General features: G+C 38.0%; 1 protein-coding gene across 2 annotated transcripts in view; it reads right to left on the bottom strand.

Annotated features, from left to right (window-relative positions):
* The window catches only part of DOP1B (DOP1 leucine zipper like protein B), a 138,231-nt gene that overhangs the window by 54,234 nt on the left and 64,394 nt on the right, over window positions 1-19,603 (bottom strand). For both annotated transcript variants that reach the window (XM_020995843.2, XM_020995842.2), the window contains exons 14-15: window positions 14,523-15,219; window positions 10,479-10,747 (exon numbers count right to left, since the gene is read on the bottom strand). In XM_020995843.2, the coding sequence (XP_020851502.1) occupies window positions 10,479-10,747; window positions 14,523-15,219 (966 nt within the window). The remainder of the gene's footprint in view (window positions 1-10,478; window positions 10,748-14,522; window positions 15,220-19,603) is intronic.

A 19,603-nucleotide genomic window follows, 5' to 3' on the forward strand; every position in this document is an offset into this window, starting at 1 on the left:
GGAATACTAGATCCACCAATGCCCAGAGGCAAATATGGAGTGGGTAGTACTGTTCTGGACTGGCAGCTGCCAAGAAATCTCAGCTGCTAGGATGATCAGGCTGGGAGACTGATTCAAATGTCAGTACTTTTCTCTAATGGTTTGCAGAGCAAATCCCAATGAGTCCCAAAAATATAACCTCTTCCCTTATTATGCAATTAATCAACAAGTATTTATTAAGTGTTTATTATGTTCTAGGTACTGAGCTAATAGGGGAGACAGCACATGTAAATAAGAATATAAAAGTTACTACAGAGGATAGAGAAGGTAACCTTAAGAACACATGCACTAGCAGCTTAGCACAGTACTTAACAAGCACCATTTAGTACATGCTTCTGGACTTGACTGGAGGAGGGACAAGGGGGAGGGAAGAGGGAGAGGAAAGGCCTCTGAGAGACATTTCCACTGAGTCTTTTTTTTTGATTTTACTAATTTATGGATTTATCAACAATCACTTCCATATGCTTTTGAGTTGAAAATTTTTCTCCCCCTTCCTTCCATCCACCCTCCCCAAGACAGCACACAATCTGATATAGGCTTTACATTTTCATACATTCCTATTAAACATATTTTCACATTAGTGAAGTTGTAAGTAAAAAATTAAAACCAATAGGAGGAACCATCAGAAAGAGGAAACAAAATTCAACAGAAGGTAAAAATAAGTGATAGCGATTCGACTTCCATAGTTCTTTCTTTGGATGTGGACAGGATTTTCCATCCCGAGGCCTCTGGAGATGTCTTAGATCCTTGCAATGCTGAGAAGGGTTCAGTTTAACAATATTAATCACCGCATAATGTGGCTGTTATTGTGTACAAAGTCCTCTTGGCTCTGCTCACTTCACTCAGCATCAGACCATATAGGTCTTTCCAGGTTTTTCTGAAGTCAGCCTGCTCATCATTTCTTATAGCACAATAGTATTCCATTACATTCATATACCACAACTTGCTCAGCCATTCCCCAATTGATGGGCATCCTCTCAATTTCCAATTCTTTGCCACCACAAAAAGAGCTGCTATGAATATTTTTATACATGTGGGTCCTTTTCCCATTTGTTTGATCTCTTTGGGATATAGCCCCAGAAGTGCTATTGCTAGGTCAAAGTGTATGCGTATTTTTATAGCCCTTTGGGCATAGTTCCAAATTGTTCTCCAAAATGGTTGGATCATTTCACAACTCCACCAACAATGCATTAGTGTTCCAATTTTCCCACATCTTCTCCAACATTTATCATTTTCCTGTTTTGTCATGTTGGCCAATCTGATAGGTGTGATGTGGTACCTCAGAGTTGTTTTGATTTGCATTTCTCTAGTCAATAACGATTTAGAGCATTTTTTCATATGACAACAGATGGCTTTAATTTCTTCATTTGAGAACTGTCTGTTCATATCCTCTGACTATTTATCAATTGGGGAATGGCTTGTATTCTTATGAATTTGTCTTAGTTCTCTATATATTTTAGAAATAAGGCCTTTATCAGAGAGACTTGTTGGAAAAATTATTTCCCAATTTTCTACCTTCCTTCTAATCTTAGTTGCATTGGCTTTGTGCAAAACCTTTTCAATTTAATGTAATCAAACTTATCCATTTTGCTTTTCATAATGTTCTCTATCTCCTGTTTGGTTATGAATTCTTCTGTTCTCCATAGATCTGATAGGTAAACTATTCCTTGTTCTCCCACTTTACTTATGGTATCAGCCTTTATATCTAAGTCATGAACCCATTTTGACTTTATTTTGGTATATGGTGTGAGATTTGGGTCTAGGCCTAGTTTCTGCCACACTCTTTTCCAGTTTTCCCAGCAGTTTTTTTCAAAGATAGGGTTCTTATCCCAGAAGCTGGGGTCTTTGGGTTTATCAAATAATAGATTACTATAGTCATTGACTACTGTGTCTTGCATATTTAACCTATTCCACTGATCTACCTCCCTATTTCTTAGCCAGTACCAAGCAGTTTTGATGATTGCTGCTTTTTAATACAATTTAAGATCTGGAATTGCTAGGCCACCTTCCCCTGCATTTCTTTTCATTAGTTCCTTTGATATTCTGGACCTTTTGTTTTTCCAAATGAATCTTGTTATTATTTTTTCTAACTCTATAAAATAACGTTTTGGTAGTTTGATTGGTATGGCACTGAATAAGTAAATTAGCTTAGGTAGGGTTGTCATTTTTATTATATTAGCTCAGCCTACCCATGAGCAACTGATGTTTTTTCCAATTATTTAGATTTGATTTTATTTGTGTGAAAAGTGTTTTGTAATTGGGTTTGTTTCGGTAGGTAGACTCCTAAATATTTTATAATGTCTATAGTAAGTTTATAGTCTTTTTTTTTTTTTTGGCTAGGCAATGGGGTTAAGTGACTTGCCCGGGATCACACAGCTAGTTATAGTAAGTTTAAATGGGATTTCTCTTTCTATCTCTTGCTGTTGGGCTTTGTTGGTAACATATAGAAATGCTGATGATTTATGTGGGTTTATTTTATAGCCTGCAACTTTGCTAAAGTTGTTTATTATTTCAAGTAGTTTTTTACTTGATTCTCTAGGATTCTCTAAGTATATCATCATGTCATCTGCAAAGAGTGATAGCTTTGTTTCTTCTTTGCCTATTCTAATGCCTTCAATTTCTTTTTCTTCTCTTATTGCTAAAGCTAACGTTTCCAGTACAATATTGAATAACAGTGGTGATAATGGACATCCTTGTTTCACCCCCAATCTTATTGGAAATGCTTCTAGCCTGTCCCCATTACATATAATGCTTGCTGAAGGTTTTAGATATGCTATTTATTATTTAAAGGAAGGCTCCATTTATACCTATGCTTTCTAGTGTTTTCAATAGGAATGGGTGTTGCATTTTATGAAAAGCTTTTTCTGCATCTATTGAGATGATCATGTGGTTTCTGTTGGTTTTGTTGTTGATATGCTCAAACATGCTGATAGTTTTCCTAATATTGAACCAACCCTGCATTCCTGGTATAAATCCTACTTGGTCATAGTGTATTATTCTTGTGATAAGTTGCTGCAATCTACTTGCTAGTATTTTGTTTAAAATTTTTGCATCTATATTCATTAGAGAAATTCTATAATTTTCTTTCTCTATTTTGACTCTTCCTGGTTTAGGTATCAACACCATATTTGTATCATAAAAAGAATTTGGTAAGACTCCTTCTTCACCTATTTTCCCAAATAGTCTATATAGTATTGGAATTAATTGTTCTTTAAATGTTTGATAGAATTGCATGTAAATCCATCTGGCCCTGGAGATTTTTTCCTAGGGAGTTCATCAATGGCTTGTTCAATTTCTTTTTCTGAGATGGGGTTATTTAAGTATTTTACTTCCTCTTCGTTAATCTGGGCAATTTATATTTTTGTAAATATGTATCCATTTCACTAAGATTGTCAAATTTGTTGGCATATAGTTGGGCAAAATAATTCCTAATTATTGTTTTAATTTCCTCTTCCTTGGTGGTAGCTTCCCCTTTTCATTCTTGATACTAGTAATTTGGTTTTCTTCTTTCTTTTTTTTTTAAATTAACCAAAGGTTTATCTATTTTATTGGTTTTTTCATAAAACCAGCTCTTAGTTTTATTTATTAGTTCAATAGTTTTCTTAATTTCAATTTTATTAATTTTTCCTTTGGTTTTCAATATTTCTAATTTGGTGTTTAGTTGAGGATTTTTAATTTGTTCTTTTTCTAGTTTTTTTAGTTGTATGCCCAATTCATTAATCTCCTCTTTTTCTATTTTATTTATGTAAGCATTTAGAGATATAAAACTTCCCCTAAGAACTGCTTTCGCTGCATCCCATAAGTTTTGGTATGTTGTCTCATTATTGTCATTCTCTTGAATGAAATTATTGATTGTTTCTATGATTTGTTGTTTGACCCAATCATTTTTTAGGATTAGATTATTTAGTTTCCAATTATTTTTTAGTCTATCTTTCCATGGCCCTTTATTACATATAATTTTTATTGCATCATGATCTGAAAAGGATGCATTTAATATTTCTACCTTTCTGCATTGGATTGTGAGGTTTTTATGCCCTAGTACATGGTCAATTTTTGTGTATGTGCCATGTACTGCGAGAAAAAAGTATATTCCTTTCTATCCCCATTCAGTTTTCTCCAGAGGTCTATCATACCTAACTTTTCTAATGTTCTATTCACCTCCTTAACTTCTTTCTTGTTTATTTTGTGGTTAGACTTATCTAGTGCAGAGAGGGGAGGTTCAGGTCCCCACTAGTATAGTTTTGCTGTCTATTTCTTCCTGTAACTCCCTGAACTTCTCCTAAGAATTTGGATGCTATACCATTTGGTGCATATATGTTTAGTAATGATATTACTTCATTGTCTATGGTGCCTTTTAGCAGGATGTAGTTTCCTTCCTTATCTCTTTTGATTAGATCTATTTTTGCTTTTGTTTTGTCTGAGATCAGGATTGCTACCCCTGCTTTTTTTACTTCAGCTGACATAATATATTCTGCTCCAGCCTTTTACCTTTACCCTGTATGTGTCACTCTTTTTCAAATGTGTTTCCTGTAAACAACATATTGTAGGATTATGGTTTTTAATCCATTCTGCAATCCATTTCTGTTTTATGGGAGAGTTCATCCCATTCACATTCACAGTTATGATTACTATCTGTGTCTTTTTTTCCATCCTTTCCCCCATTTATGCTTTTCTTTCTCCTTTTTCCTTTCCCCCTTCACTAGTGTTTTGCTTTTGACCACCGCCTCCTTCAGTCCCTTCCCCCTTTTATTATCCCTTTCCCTTTTCTTCCCCTTTAGTCTTACTGCTTCTTCCCTCCCTTCTTTCCCCCTCCCTTTTCTTTCCCCTTTTCCCTCCTACTGCCTATAGGGCAAGTTAGATTTCTTACCTACTGATTCTAGATTATATTTATGCCCTTCTTGAGCCAAATCTGATGAGAGTAAGGTTCAAACAATGCTCCCCCCTTCTTTCCCTCTGCTGTAATAGGATTTTGTGTCTTTTCCTGTAATGTAATTTACCCTTGTCTGCCTCCTCCTTTCTCAGTACATTTTCTAAGATCAGATTGATCCACTTATTTGGATCCATTTAACCCACTTGATTAGATTTTTTTTATCATTACATCAAAGTCAACTAATATCCACCCTCTTTATGTATACTCCTTTAACAAGGTGTAATAACAATACAGTTCTCAAGGGTTGCAAGTCTCATATTCCCTTGTAGGGGTTTAAACAGCCCCCCCCTTATTAACAACATATTGTATCTTCTGTCCCATTTACCTTTTTAAGTCCTTCTTGAGTCCTGTACTTGAAGATCAAATTTTTTGTTGAGCTCTGGTCTTTTTATCAGGAAAGTTTGGAAGTCTCCTATTTCATTGAATATCCACTCCTCCCTTGAAAAATGATGCTCATTTTTGCTGGGTAATTGATCCTTGGCTGCATTCCAAGCTCCTTTGCCTTAGGAATATCATGTTCCATGCCCTGTGGTCTTTTAATGTAGAAGCTGCAAGGTCCTGTGTAATCCTGACTGTGGTTCCATGATATTTAAATTGTTTCTTTCTGGCTGCTTGCAGCACCTTCTCTTTCATCTGGTAATTTTGGAATTTTGCTATTATATTCCTTGGTTGTCAATTTGGGATCTCTTTCAGGTGGTGATGGTGGATTCTTTCTATGGTTATTTTCCCTTCTGGTTCTAGGACTTCTGGGCAGTTTTCCTTTATGATTTCCTGAAAGATACTGTCCAGGCTCTTTTTTTCATCATGATTTTCAGGTAGTCCAATAATTTTTAAATTGTCTCTCCTGAGTCGATTTTCCAGGTCGGTTGTTTTACTGATGAGGTATTTTACATTTTCATCTATTTTTTCATTTTTTTGTTTCTGTTTGACTGATTCTTGCTCTCTCATAGAGACATTAGTTTCCATTTGTCCAATTCTAGTTTTTAACAGATTGTTTTCTTCTGTTAGTTTTTGTACTTCCTTCTTCAATGGCCAATTGTGTTTTTTAGGGACTTGTTTTTCTTCAGTGTACTCTTCTGTTAGTTTTTGTCCTTCCTTCTTCAATTGGCCAATTGTGTTTTTTAGGGACTTGTTTTCTTCAGTGTATTTTTTTTCGGCCAATTGTATTTTTGAAGGACTCTTCTACCTCTCTCATTTGACTATTAAAATCCTTCTTGAGCTCTTCTAAGAAGGCTTTTTGGGCTTCAGACCAGTTCATATTCCCTTTTGTTGTTGCAGATGTGGGTTTGTTGACAATGTTGTCCTCTTCAGAATTTCTGTCTTGATCTTCACTCTTCTCATAATATGAATCTATGGTATGTTTCTTTTTACTCATGGTGTTTCTTTATTCCCTGGCCTTTAAAGAGATTGAGCTCTCCTGCTGGGGAACAGAGGGTACTGACCCAAGCTTCTTGTGTTGGGAGCCTAGGTCTTGGTCACTGGCTTTGTGTGCTGGGGCCTCTTATGCTGGCAATTGGAGGCTGTAGGTTTCTGGCAGCTTACCTCGTGTTGGACTGGAATCAGCAAGGCTGGAACTTTCAGGCAATTCTAGGTTGCCTGTTTTTCCTTTCCTTTAGCTTTCTTCAACTCCTTTTAGATGGGTGCTGCAGGGTGTTTATCTGCCTGGGGCCCCTGCAGTGTTGTCTCCCTCTTTCTGCTAATGCACTGGGAGATTCCTTTGTGAGACACCTGGTGGTTTTCTGAGCTGGTTTCCACCAGTTGTCCCACCCCCCCCCTCACTGAGGCACTCGGATGTCCAGGTGTTGGTGTTTGCCTATTCTACCACCTGTGCCTCAGGATTTCTTCACAATTAGAGGCTGCAGGGCTCCGACAGCTCACCTGGTGTTGGGTTGGAATCAGCAAGGCGGGCTTTAGGAAGCCTTTAGGTTGTTTTCTTCACCTCCTTTCCGAATGCTGCAGGTTACTTCTCTGCCTGGGGCCCCTTGTAGTTCTGCTTCCCTTATTTTTGCTGAGGCACTGGGAGACCCATTTGCTGGGCTGCTGCACTGCTGCTCCCCATCTTTCTTCTAGCTCAGCTGTTCCAGGGTTTTTTTCTGGGGTGATATTTTCTAGGTTTTCAGAGGTTGATAGGGGAGAGTGAGAGCAGCTACCTTTTGACTCCGCCATCTTGGCTCCCAGAAGTGGAAATCCTCCACTGAGTCTTAAAGGAGCTCTGGCCATTTTAAGAATTGGAGGTTGGGAGTGAGAAATTCCAGCTATAGGGGAGAGTCAGTAAAAAGGCACAGTAACAGAGATAGAGTATCGTGTACAAGAGGCAGCAAGCAAGTCAGTATGGCTGTACTGTAGAGTGAGTGGAGGGGAATAGCGCATAACAGAATAGCAAAGGTCTAAAGAGGCCAGGTTGTAAAGAGCTTGAAGTGCCAAACAAAGGATTCCTTATTTATCTTAGAGGTAACAAAAGCCAGTGGAGTTTATTGAGGGGCAGGAAGGGTGGGGCATGTGTGTGTGATGTTGTCCAGCCTATGCTGACACAGTGATGTCAAACAGAAGGCTATTGCAATTGTCCAAGTGAGACATGGGGATTTTTATGAAAGATATTATAAAGATAGAAATGACAAGATCTGGCAACTGGCTGGATCTGCAGGGTGAGCAGGACAGAGGAGTTAAGGATGACATTGAGGTTATGAATGATGGTCCTTGACAGTAACATTCAGAAAAGGGGAGAGTTGGGGGGTGGTAAAAATAATGAGTATTGTTTTGGACATATTGAATTTGAGATGACTCTGGGATATCCAGTTCCTAAAGTCCATCAGGAAATTGGTGGTATGGGATTAGAACTCAGGAGGGAGACTTGGGTTGGATAAATAGATCTGGGAATCATTTGCATAGGGATGGCAACTGAATCCATGGAAGCTGATAAGATCAACGAGTAAAAGAACATAGAGAGAAAAGGGGGATGGCCCAAAACAGAACTTTGGGTGATACCCACATTTAGTGGGTATGACATGGTAGAAGATATGGTAAAAGAGTCTACAAAGGAGTAGTCAAACAGGTTGGAGGAAAGCCACAAAAACCAAGAGATGAGACAGCATACAAAAGAAGGTAGTCTGCAGGGTCAAATGATGTAGAGAGGTCAAGGAGGATGAAAATCAAGAAGACACCATTAGAAACGGGAATTAAGACATCACTGGTACTTTTGAGAGAGCAGTTTCAATTGAATGATGAGGTCAGAAGGCACTATAGGAAGGGTTAAGACTGAGGAGAGGAAATGGATGACATTGTGTAGCCTTCAGAGGATCTCCTAAATGAGTTTAGCCTAATGTCTACATAGAAAGAACCTAGTGTATGAACATTGTCTATTTTGAGACTATTACACATAGCAGGATGGACAGCCCACAGCTCTCACCTCTCAGTATGCACATCTTGGACAGATACCGCAAATGCATACTAAGCTGGCCCCTGAAGTGAATAAAGAAGAGCCAAGGAGGGTGAGATTGTCAATGGGAAATTGTGCAGTTCTTCCAATCACCCCAAGATTCTCCTTGAAATCAATCAACATACATTTTTAAGTGCCTATTATGTGTTAGGCACTTTGATAAAACAAAACACCGTCTTTTTAACATCGAATTCTGCAGGTCATGAAACCCTCTAGTCTCCAAAGAATTTAAATTGAGTATCACCCAAGGAGCAATGGCGGAGGTGCAAGCAGGCTATCATATGGAATAACAACTTACACTGAAGTAGTATAAAGGTTATCATCAGAAAAATGTTTGAAAAGAAAGAGATGGGAAATGAATAAGAAAGCAAGCTGGCTGAATAGATATGAGAAATTGCATTGTGCTTTCCATGATGTCCAAAGGCATCTATTAAATGCCAATATTTTAGGTGAAACCATATGCCTGTGAATCAAGAAGAAATAGTGTCACAGGTGATAAAAATTGAGACTCACCCAAAGGGCAATGAGGAAACATAAAGTAGAACATAACCAGGAAAATTTGCATTCTATCTTGCCACCTCTAGTGCCTGTAGTCATGTCCCCAGGATTGAGATCAACTTGAACACTTTATGAAGTAAACATGTAGTAAAATTTTCTTCATCACTCAGTGTGACATGATGAGTCAGCACTCACTCCACTCCACAAACTCAAATTCTGCTCATCTTTGCAGGTACCAATACAATATTGTGTGTTTTTCACATTAAAATTTTTCAATGAACAAAAATCTATTTTCTTTCCCTCTTCCAATTAAAAAAGAAAATGAAATCTCTTGTAACAAATATTTATCCATCTATCTCTGAACATGACCCCTAAGAATGCAAAGAACCCTTTTATTCTCTTACATTATCACCTTATTCTATGTGTTTTAGTTATCACTTTCAAGTTCTCTAAATCATAGTCATAAGGTGAAGTTTATTTCCATGATGCAGCTTTCAGTAAATCAGGACATACTGTTTACCTATAACATTTAGGTCCAAGTTTCATTTTTTCCTTGGATGGCTTTAGGACCAAGATTCCTATAAAGAGAATATTTGGGAAAGTAGCACATTTATGATATTTGTTTCAACACTATTTTTCTATTGAAAACTCCTATGTACCCAAAGTCTTAACATCTCAATTCCATTCTAAAAGATTTTTATCCAAACCTAAAATTTATATGCAAGAAGTAGAGTAAAAGAAATTTATCCAAGAAATTTATGGTCAGAAAAAGGTGGGTAAGATAACAGATGGAGAGATCAGTTGGCATGATAGGGCTCAGGGAATCACAGACTTTAAAGGACTTTTCAAAGCAATATAATCCATACCTTCACCACTTCACCCCACTTTGGCTTTAGGAAGAATTATCTGAAACAGATGAAACTTTACTCTTAAAAAAAACTTTAAAAGAAAGGGATCTCATAATCTTGATGATTCATTCCTGTGTTTTAAAAATTCGTTTGTTAAATTGTTCTTTAGGTCAAACTCAAATTCTTTAATGTTGTAGCTTGAAGCTTTTTTCTCTTTTTAGTTCCTCAGGAAAAAAAAGAGAACAAAGAAATAGAAAATTGTCCTTTGTATAATAAACTTTAAGTATGCTAACTAATAAACCTCAGCTTACCTTTCAAGCTAAATAATTTCAGTTCCTTTAAACTTTCTTCAAAATCACACATTATTTTATTATTATTTTTAAAAGTTTCATGGATTCCTCTTGTTTTTCTATCACAATAATTTCTGGATATTACTCCTCCAAAAACCAAATAAGCCCTCTCTTGCAAAAAAAGAAAAACATTTAAACAATACCAACAAACACAGTGATTCTGTCTGATAGCTTTATGTGACCTTTGGTATGCATAGCCTCACCTTCCTAATGAAATCTCAATCTTTTTAAAAAATCTTCAGTTGCAAAATTCTGATCACAGTTTGAATTCACTTCATGAATGATACTGTTTTCACAACAACACCAAATTTCTTTGAATGAACAGGTTGGAAAAATTCTTTACCCACATTCCAAGGTACACCCAAATTGAAATATACCTGATAGAAGTCTGTTTTCTTTGCAATGACTTTTAATACTCCTGGAACAATGGGAGGAACTGTTACCATCTGTAACTTTCCAAAAAACGGGTTATGTTCAGAGATTTTACTCCGTTTCATCCTGTCTTCACACATAAGTGCCAGTGACTGAGAATGGTGTATCATCTCAAGCAGTGTGAAGATGGACACATTCTGAATATGGCAGTCATTTACACAGCAGCAGATAGTCATGAGAGATTTAAGCCACAACGGGAAGCTAGAATCACATTCTCCACAAAAGGAAGACAACATAAAGAAGACAAAAACAAAAACAAAAACAAATTAAATTTTTTGGATTTCATAGCAGCTTAAAACTATCAGGCAAATAAATATTCAAAGCCTAGAGATAGTTAAGATGCTACTCTGAAAGTTTATTTGTTCAGTAGATTTGATACCACTAGAGGATAACAATCTGCATTATATACCCTGTGTTCAAAGAATGTAGATGTGTTACACGTAAATGTTTTCCTCTGCAGCATGGCATAGTGGATAGGAAGTTGGCCTTAGAGAATCAAGACATTTTAAGTCTGATTCTGATTCTTAATGACTATATAACTGTGGTCAAGTTGCTTAAGCTCTTGGTGCCTCTAAGATTCTAAGTTAGAGGACTGTAAAACTGCCCTGATAGAGGGAATTTTCACACCAGGGGCTCCCTATAGCAGTGAAATCATATATACATATACATATACATATACATATACATATACATATACATATACATATACATATACATATACATATACATATACATATACATATACATATACATATACATATACATACATATACATATATGTGTGTGCGTGTGCATACACATTATATGCATTATATATTCACATTGCATGTGTATGTGTATGTATATATGCGTGTGTGTGTGTGTGTGTGTATATACATACACCGTTATCCCCAAAACAAAACCAAAATCCTGTCATAGCATACAAAAATCTACAAAACTCAGAAACTCTGTGACTCTCTAGGATTATAAGAAGCACCATGATATATCTGAAAGAATCCTGAACTTGCTGTCTGAAGATATCACTTTCAATTATGCTCGCAACATTTTACTATATTCTGATTCTAATTAGTTCTTTGAAGGTAGCAACCTCTCTGAGCTTTAATTTCCTCATGCGTATAATGGAGAAAACAATATTTGTGCTATTTGCTTCAAAAAATTGTTGTGAGGGAAGTATTATATATCATAAAGACTATATAAATATGGACTACTATTATTTGATCATGCAATTACATTTAATTGCCTTTTCACTACTTATCACAGCTACTGAGGAAAAAAAATAGAAAACTTAATACTAAATGCAATTCTTTATAATTAGATTCACATTAGTATTTTTTGGCTATTGAGGATCAGGAGTAGCACCGGAATCAGCTCACATCCATGTTATGTTGGGCAAATCACTTAATCACTCTGGGCTTTAGTTCCTTATCTGTAAAATGAAAAGGTTACACTAGATGCCTGCTAAGGTTTCTTCTAGCTCTAATCACTAAAAAATGGTTCAAAAGCTTCCTTTTCCCTGAAAAACTCACAAAAAGAAAAAAAGTGACAGCAGAACAAGAGTCACTTTAGGGGATAGAGTGTTAAACTTGGAAGTCAAGAAGGCCTTGATCCAAATCCTATTTATGACACTTTTTATCACCACCTACACACCCCTTCCACTTTGTCCTCTGGAAGGCTTCTTCCATTGGCAACAAATTTCCCTTCATCTTAAATCTTTTCTTTTCTCTTGCTTTCCATCTTCTAGCTATCAATGAAACCTGGCTCTCCCCACCCCTGAATGACACAGCCTTCCTGGCCACCCTTTTCCAGTACTAGCTAAATCAGGTGTGGGGAACCTGTGGCCTTGAGGCCACATGTGGCCCTGAGGCCACATGTGGCACTCTACATCCTCAAGTATGGCCCTTTGACTGAGTCCAAGTTTTACAGAACAAATCCTTTTATTAAGGGGATTTGTTCTGTGAACTTCTATACTTCTCTCATCAACTTACTGTCCCACTCTCCATAGCCATTCTTCCAAACCTTTGCATCTCTCTCCCTACCTTCTCAGCTAAGAAACACTTTCTCTCACTCTTTTCCTTCAAATACCTTACCATTTGGCTTCTGATCTCCTCATTTCCCCTAAACTACTCTCTCTACCATTGTAAATGATCTTTTAATTACTTAAATCAATTGCCTTTTGTCAAAACTTATTTTCCTCGACCTCTTCGCAGCCTTTAACACTCTTCTCCCTGACACTTTCTTCTCTCAGGACACCACTCCTTCTTGGTTCTCTTCAGGCTGCTCACATACTTTGCTGGCTCCTCTTCCAGATTCCATTCTCTACCTCTAAACATTTCAGGGCTCTTTACTGAGCCATTTTCTCTTCTTCCTCTATACTATTTTACTTGATCTCATGAGATTTCATTAATTTAATTACAGTCTTTATCCTAATGATTCTCCAATCTAGTCATTCTGTTCTAACTTCTCTGCTGACTTCTAATCTTGCATCTCTAATTGCCTTTCAGATATATTGAATTGTAGGTTCAGTGGACATCGTAAACTTAACAAGTCCAAAACTAAACTCGTTATCTTTCCTCCTACAGCCTCTCCCTAAGGGGCAGCTATGGTGCAGTGGATAGAACACTGGCCCTGAAGTCAGGAGGACCTGAGTTCAAATCCGGTCTCAGACCAAACACTTGACACTTACTAGCTGTGTGACCCTGGGCAAGTCACTTAACCCCAATTGCCTAAAAATAAAAAAAGCCTTTCCCTGCTGCTCCTATCTTCTCTGTTAATGTCAAGGGCAACACCATTGTCCTGATCTCTCAGGCTCAAAATCTAGGTGTCAAACTCAGCTCTTCAATATCTCTCACTCTCATTTCCATATTGAATCAGTTTCCAAAACCTCTCAATTTCACCTTTGCAACATCTCTGGAATAGACCCCTTCTCTCCTCTGATACTGCCACCATTCTTTTGCAGATACTTATCATATCACACCTGGACTACTGCAACAGCTTGCTCATGGGTCTGCCTGTCTCAAATCTCTTTGTACTCCAAGTTATTCTTCATTCAGCCAACAAAATGATTTCCCTAAAGCTCAAGTTGGACCATGTCAACTCCCTGCTCAAACTCCAGTGACTCCCTATTGCCTCCAGGATCAAATACAAAATGCTCTGCTCGGCATTTAAAACCCTTTATAACCTAGAACCTTCCTAACTTTCCAGTCTTCTTACACTTTGCTCTCTGCCATGTATTCTTTAACCCAGCAACACTGGTCCCTTTGCTGTTCCAAGAACAGGACACTTCATTTCTCAGCTCTGGACATTTTCTCCAACTGTTCCCCATGTCTGGACCGCTTTCCCCCCTTATCTGGTTCCAATTTCCTTCATGCTCCAACTAAAATCTCATCTTCTACAGGAAGCCTTTCCCAACTCCTCTTAATTCTAGCGCCTTCTGTCTTTTAATGATTTTCTATTTATCTTGTATACAGCTTGTGTGTACACATCTACTTATTGCCTCCCCCATTAGATTGTGAGCTCCTTGAGGGCAAGCACTATCTTTTGCCTCTTTTTGTGTCTTCATTGCTCAACACAGTGCCTGGCACATAGCACGGTGCTTAATAAATATATATTGACTGACTGACCTTGAGCAATTAACTTAACCTCACTCAATCTCAGTTTCCTTATCTATAAAGTAAAAGTTAATAACAGAACCTAGGGGCAGCTAGGTGGCACAGTGGATAGAGCACTAGCCCTGGAGTCAGGAGGACCTGAGTTCAAATCCAGCCTCGCACACTTGACACTTACTAGCTGTGTGACCCTGGGCAAGTCACTTAACCCTATTGCCTAGCCAAAAAAACCCCAAAAACAAACACCCCCTCCCAGAATCTGCCTCACAGGAGAGGATCAGATGAGATAAAATATGTAAAACATTTTTTAAACCTTTAAATTCTAACAAAAGTTTAGTTATTCAATAGTGAACTTATTTCTATAAATTATTTTATCCTTCTTACCAGGTGCCTGGAAAAGAGATGTATAGAGTTGCTCTGTTTCTTCCTGAGAAAGGTAGACGGGGAAGGTGGAACAGTCCAGCAGAAAATGACAAGCAGCAGCAAAGGCTTCCCGGCAATCCTTGCTCAAATCTCCTAAGTCAATAATCACCTTGTAAATATACCACTCCTCATCCTCTTTTTCCTTTTTATTGCCAATGCTATGGGTTGAAGAAAAGGGAAACCTCAGAGTTTTTGGCTTAGTTGGAGACCCTCGGACTGTAAACAGATCTGAAAGCATCTGTTTAAACTGGGGCACGGTGATTGTTTTGATGTCCCGAGAGTTTCTCTTCTTGCCTGAGTTTTCAACAATCGTGCCACTTGCTTCATCTTTGTCTCTTGTGTTCGTAGTGACCGTTGATTGATTTTCCTCTCCATGTTCAGGTAGCTGCACCCCAAAAATATGCTTATTGGTAAAGATAGTAACCAGTTCCTGAATGGAGTGCAAGGTTTTCTGCATGCTCCCATTCCTTTTCCAGACATCATCCTTTTCTGGAGAAATCCTAGGGATGCCTAAGTGCAGAGAGAGCTCTGGGGATGAAGCACTTAGGCCAATACCACTGTCTTCAGACTTAAGAGGAGGAAATGAAGCATCGTCTTCATCAGGCACCACAGACTTTGTTTCTAAAGTTGTTTCACCACTTTTATCTATTACAGGATTCTGCCATGAAATAAAAAACAATCATTTTTTATTGTAATGACTCAAAATGAAGGGATTCAGATTTAATTTCTATACAATATTTAAAAAGTATATACAAATCAAAAACTTCTCTTGCCTTTCAGAACTGTAATTCTAGATCAAGATTAGAATTTTATTTATTCAATTATTGAATCAACAAATATCTATTAAGCACCTGCTGCTTTCAGAAAAATAAAGTTAAGATAAGGCAGAATCTCTGCCCTTCTCAAGCTTGTATTCTAGGGGGAAAATAAACAGATAACTATTTTACATAACATTGCAAAAGTGCATGAAAAGTCCATGGTCTTCAATTAGAACAACATGTCAATAATATGATGAGGGAGATTAACATGTTATATCAATCTGCTTAGTCAGTAAGACTTTGGTCTTTTTTAGGGTCAACTTTTCTTCCTCAACTATACTTCCTCAAAGTTTGTAGCACTAAGCACACCTTGCTTTCTAGGAAACAATTAAATAACTGTTTTTCCCCATGTTTTTATATATGTAGTTTTAGATTTTCAATAAGGCTGATTTCTTTTTTATCAAATTTTCATGTTTACTTGACAAAAAGTATGGGAAAATTGGGAAGCAGTTTGACAAAAATTGGTTTAGATCCATTATCTTACATCATGGATCCCATGATAGAGTTCCTAGTGGATACTCAGATGCATTAAGAAATGGTTGGAGGTACTATTCACATCTTTAGCTAATAAGAGAAATATTAACCAAACAAGGAACAGAAACCAAAAAAGAAATTGAAGAGTTTTTGCACAAACAAAATCAATTCAGCTAGGAAAAGAAGGGTAACTCTTGACTGGGAAAATAATCTTTACAACTAATATCTTTGAAAAGAGTTTTATATCCAAGATATCATAGGATCATTAACTTAGAACTATAAGGAACTTTAGAGGTAATCTAATGTAACTCTTCCATTTTACAGAAGAGGAAACTGAGGCTTAGACAGATTAAGTGACTCACTTATGGTCTTAGAGCTAGTAAATTCCAGAGACCAGATTTGAATCCAGGTCTTCCTGAATCCAAGTTCAGCATGTTATCCACAATGACTCATTACCCAATGGATGATGATGAGGAGGAGGAGGAGGAGGATGATGATGATGATGATGGCAATAGTAACAATAATAATAGCTATTTACTATGTGCCAGATGCTGTGTTAAACACATTTCAAATGTTATCTCATTTGGGTTTCTGGGTCAGGTGGGCAACAAGATGGCAGACTAGAGATTTCCTATGATCCTTGTGAGCTCTCAAATCTCTCCAAAACAGAAATTATGTGCCAAAGATAAAGTGATTTTAGCTATTTTCATGGTCTAAGACATTCTAGATACAAAAGAAAGTCAACAAAACAAAAAACAGAAACCCAGGAACTGATGCTTACAAAAAGAGGCTAAAGACAGTACCCGCCCTCAAGGAGCTCACAGTCTAATTGGGGGGACAACAAGCAAATATGTATGATAAAAAGTAAATAATTAATAGTGGGAAGGCACTAGAATTAAGAGGGCTGGGAAAGGTGTGTTATAGAAGAGAGGATTTTAGTTGAGACTTGAAGGAATCCAAGGAAACTAGGAAACAGAGATGAGGAGGGAGAGAATTCAAAGCATGGGGAACAGCCACAGAAAATATCAGGAACTGGAAGATGGAATGTTTTGTTCATGGAACAGCCAGGAGGCCCAGTCATTGTATCAAAGAGTATGTGTCTGAGAGTAAGGTTTAAGAAGACTGAGAAGGGGGGTGTAGCCAAGATGGCTGAGTGAAAGCAGTGACTTGCTTGAGCTCTCCCCCAAACCCCTCCAAACACTCATAAAAAATGGCTCTAAACAAATTCTGAAGCAGCAGAACCCACAAAAAGACAGAGTGAAACAAATTTCCAGCCCAAGACAACCTGGATGATTGATGAGAAAGGTGTATCACGCCGGGCTGGGAGCGCAGCGCCCCGTGGCATGGGCGTGCAGGCCACAGGGAATCTGGAGCAGGCCTCAGAGGACTGAATCTCGGGCAGCTGTGGAGGTTTCCAGACTCCTCAATCCATGAATACCAAAGACAACTTAGAAGGTCAGTGGGAAAAGTCTGTTTCTGTTGCGCTGAGACAGGAGGGCGGGGTCTCAGCTTCATTCCCAAAGAGCGTGCTCTGGGGGGGGGGCAGCTGCTTCCCCAGCTTCCAGCCCACAGACTGAGGGGTAATCCAGTCGCTGATTGGAGAGGGACTGCAGAGATCTCTTTGCCAGTGCTGAAGCAGGAATCTCTTGCTTTGCCCGCGCTTGGATCTGGGTCACAGTTCTGGGCAGCGGGCCTGAGGTGAGGAGGAACGCTGGCATGGTGGAGCTTACAGTGGCTGTGGAGAGGAACCCCTGCTCACAGTTACAGGACAGAAAGGAGTACTTGTGGTCTCAGGCCAGGAAAGGAGTAAACACCTTGCCCCTTATCATACCACCTTGCAAGAACTGAACATTTACAGGTCCCTAAAAGTGTCTCTGAAACCAGCTGTACAAACCCCTGAAGCTTGGGACAGTACATTCTCCACATTGGAAGCAGACTCTTACCTTAACAAGGAGTTTAAAACTCAAGTAATTGACTGGTATCATGAGCAAGCAGTGCAAAAAGAGTCAGACTATATTATCTTACTTTGGTGAAAAAGAAGATCAAAATATACAACCAGAAAAAGACAACAAAGTCAAAGCTCCTACATCCAAAGCCTCCAAGAAAAATATGAATCAGTCCCAGGCCTTGGAAGAGCTCAAAAGGGATTTTAAGAAGCAAGTAAGGGAAGTAGAGGAAAAACTGGGAAGAGAAATGAGAGTGATGCAAGAAAATCATGAAAAACAAGTCAACAGCTTGCTAAAGGAGACCCAAAAAAATACTGAAGAAAATAACACCTTAAAAAATAGCCTAACCCAAATGGCAAAAGAGGTCCAAAAAGCCAATGAGAAGAAAAATGCCCTAAAAAGCAAAATTGGCCAAATGGAAAAGGAAGTCCAAAAGATTACTGAAGAAAATACTTCCTTAAAAATTAGAATACAGCAATTGGAAGACAGTGACTTTATGAGAAATCAAGACACTGTAAAACAAATCCAAAAGAATGAAAAATTAGAAAACAATGTGAAATATCTCATTGGAAAAAACAACTGACCTGGAAAATAGATCCAGGAGAGAGAATTTAAAAATTATTGGACTATCTGAAAGCCATGATCAAAAAAAGAGCCTAGGCATCATCTTTTAAGAAATTATCAAGGAAAACTGCCCTGATATAGTAGATCCAGAGGGCAAAATAGAAATTGAAAGAATTCACTGATTACCTCCTGAAAGAGATCCCCAAAGGAAAACTCCTAGGAATATTGTAGCAAAATTCCAGAGTTCCCAGGTCAAGGAGAAAATATTACAAGCTGCCAGAAGGAAACAGTTCAAGTACTGTGGAAACACAATCAGGATAACACAACATTTAGCAGCTTCTACATTAAAGGACCACAGGGCATGGAATATAATATTCCAGAGGGCAAAGGAGATAGGATTACAACCAAGAATCACCTACCCAGCAAAACTGAGTATAATCCTTCAGGGGAAAAAATGGGCATTCAGTGAAATAGAGGACTTTCAAGCATTCTTGATGAAAAGACCAGAGCTGGAAAGAAAATTTGACTTTCAAATACAAGACTCAAGTGGAACACTAAGAGGTAAACAGGAAAGAGAAATCATAAGAGACTTATTAAGGTTGAACTGTTTACATTCCTGCATGGAAAGATGATATTTATAACTCATGAGACCTTTGTCAGTATTAGGGTAGTTGGAGGAAAAAAATTATAGGTATGTATATATAGATAGATTGATAGAGGGAACAGGGTGAGTTAAGATTAAGGGGTCATATCTGGAGAATAAAATTAAGGGATGAGAGAGGATTATACTCGGAGAAGAAGAAAGGGAGAAGTAGAATGGGGTAAATTATCTCACAAAAAAACAGAAAAGAAAAGTCTCTTACAGTGTAGGGGAAATGGAGGAAGGTGAGAGGGAATGAGTGAATCTTATTCTCATAGGATTTGGCTTAAGGAGGGAATAACATACACATTCAACTGGGTATGGAAATCTGTCTTACCCTACAGGAAAATAGGGGGAGAAGGGGACAAGAGAGCAGGGGGATGATAGAGAGGAGGGCAGACTGGGAAAGGGGGTAATCAGAAGCAAATACTTCTGAGGAGGGACAGGGTCAAAAGAAAGAATAGAATAAATGGGAAGGCAGGATAGGATTAAGGGAAATAGAGTTAGTTTTTCACATAACTGTACATGTACATGTACAACCTATATTGAGTTGCTTGCCTTTTCAATGAGGGTGGGTGGGGAGGGAGGAAGAGAGAAAAT

The sequence above is a fragment of the Phascolarctos cinereus genome, unplaced genomic scaffold, assembly GCF_003287225.1.
Source record: "Phascolarctos cinereus isolate Bilbo 61053 unplaced genomic scaffold, phaCin_HiC Scaffold_726;HRSCAF=1367, whole genome shotgun sequence".
In the NCBI taxonomy this organism is placed as follows: domain Eukaryota; kingdom Metazoa; phylum Chordata; class Mammalia; order Diprotodontia; family Phascolarctidae; genus Phascolarctos; species Phascolarctos cinereus.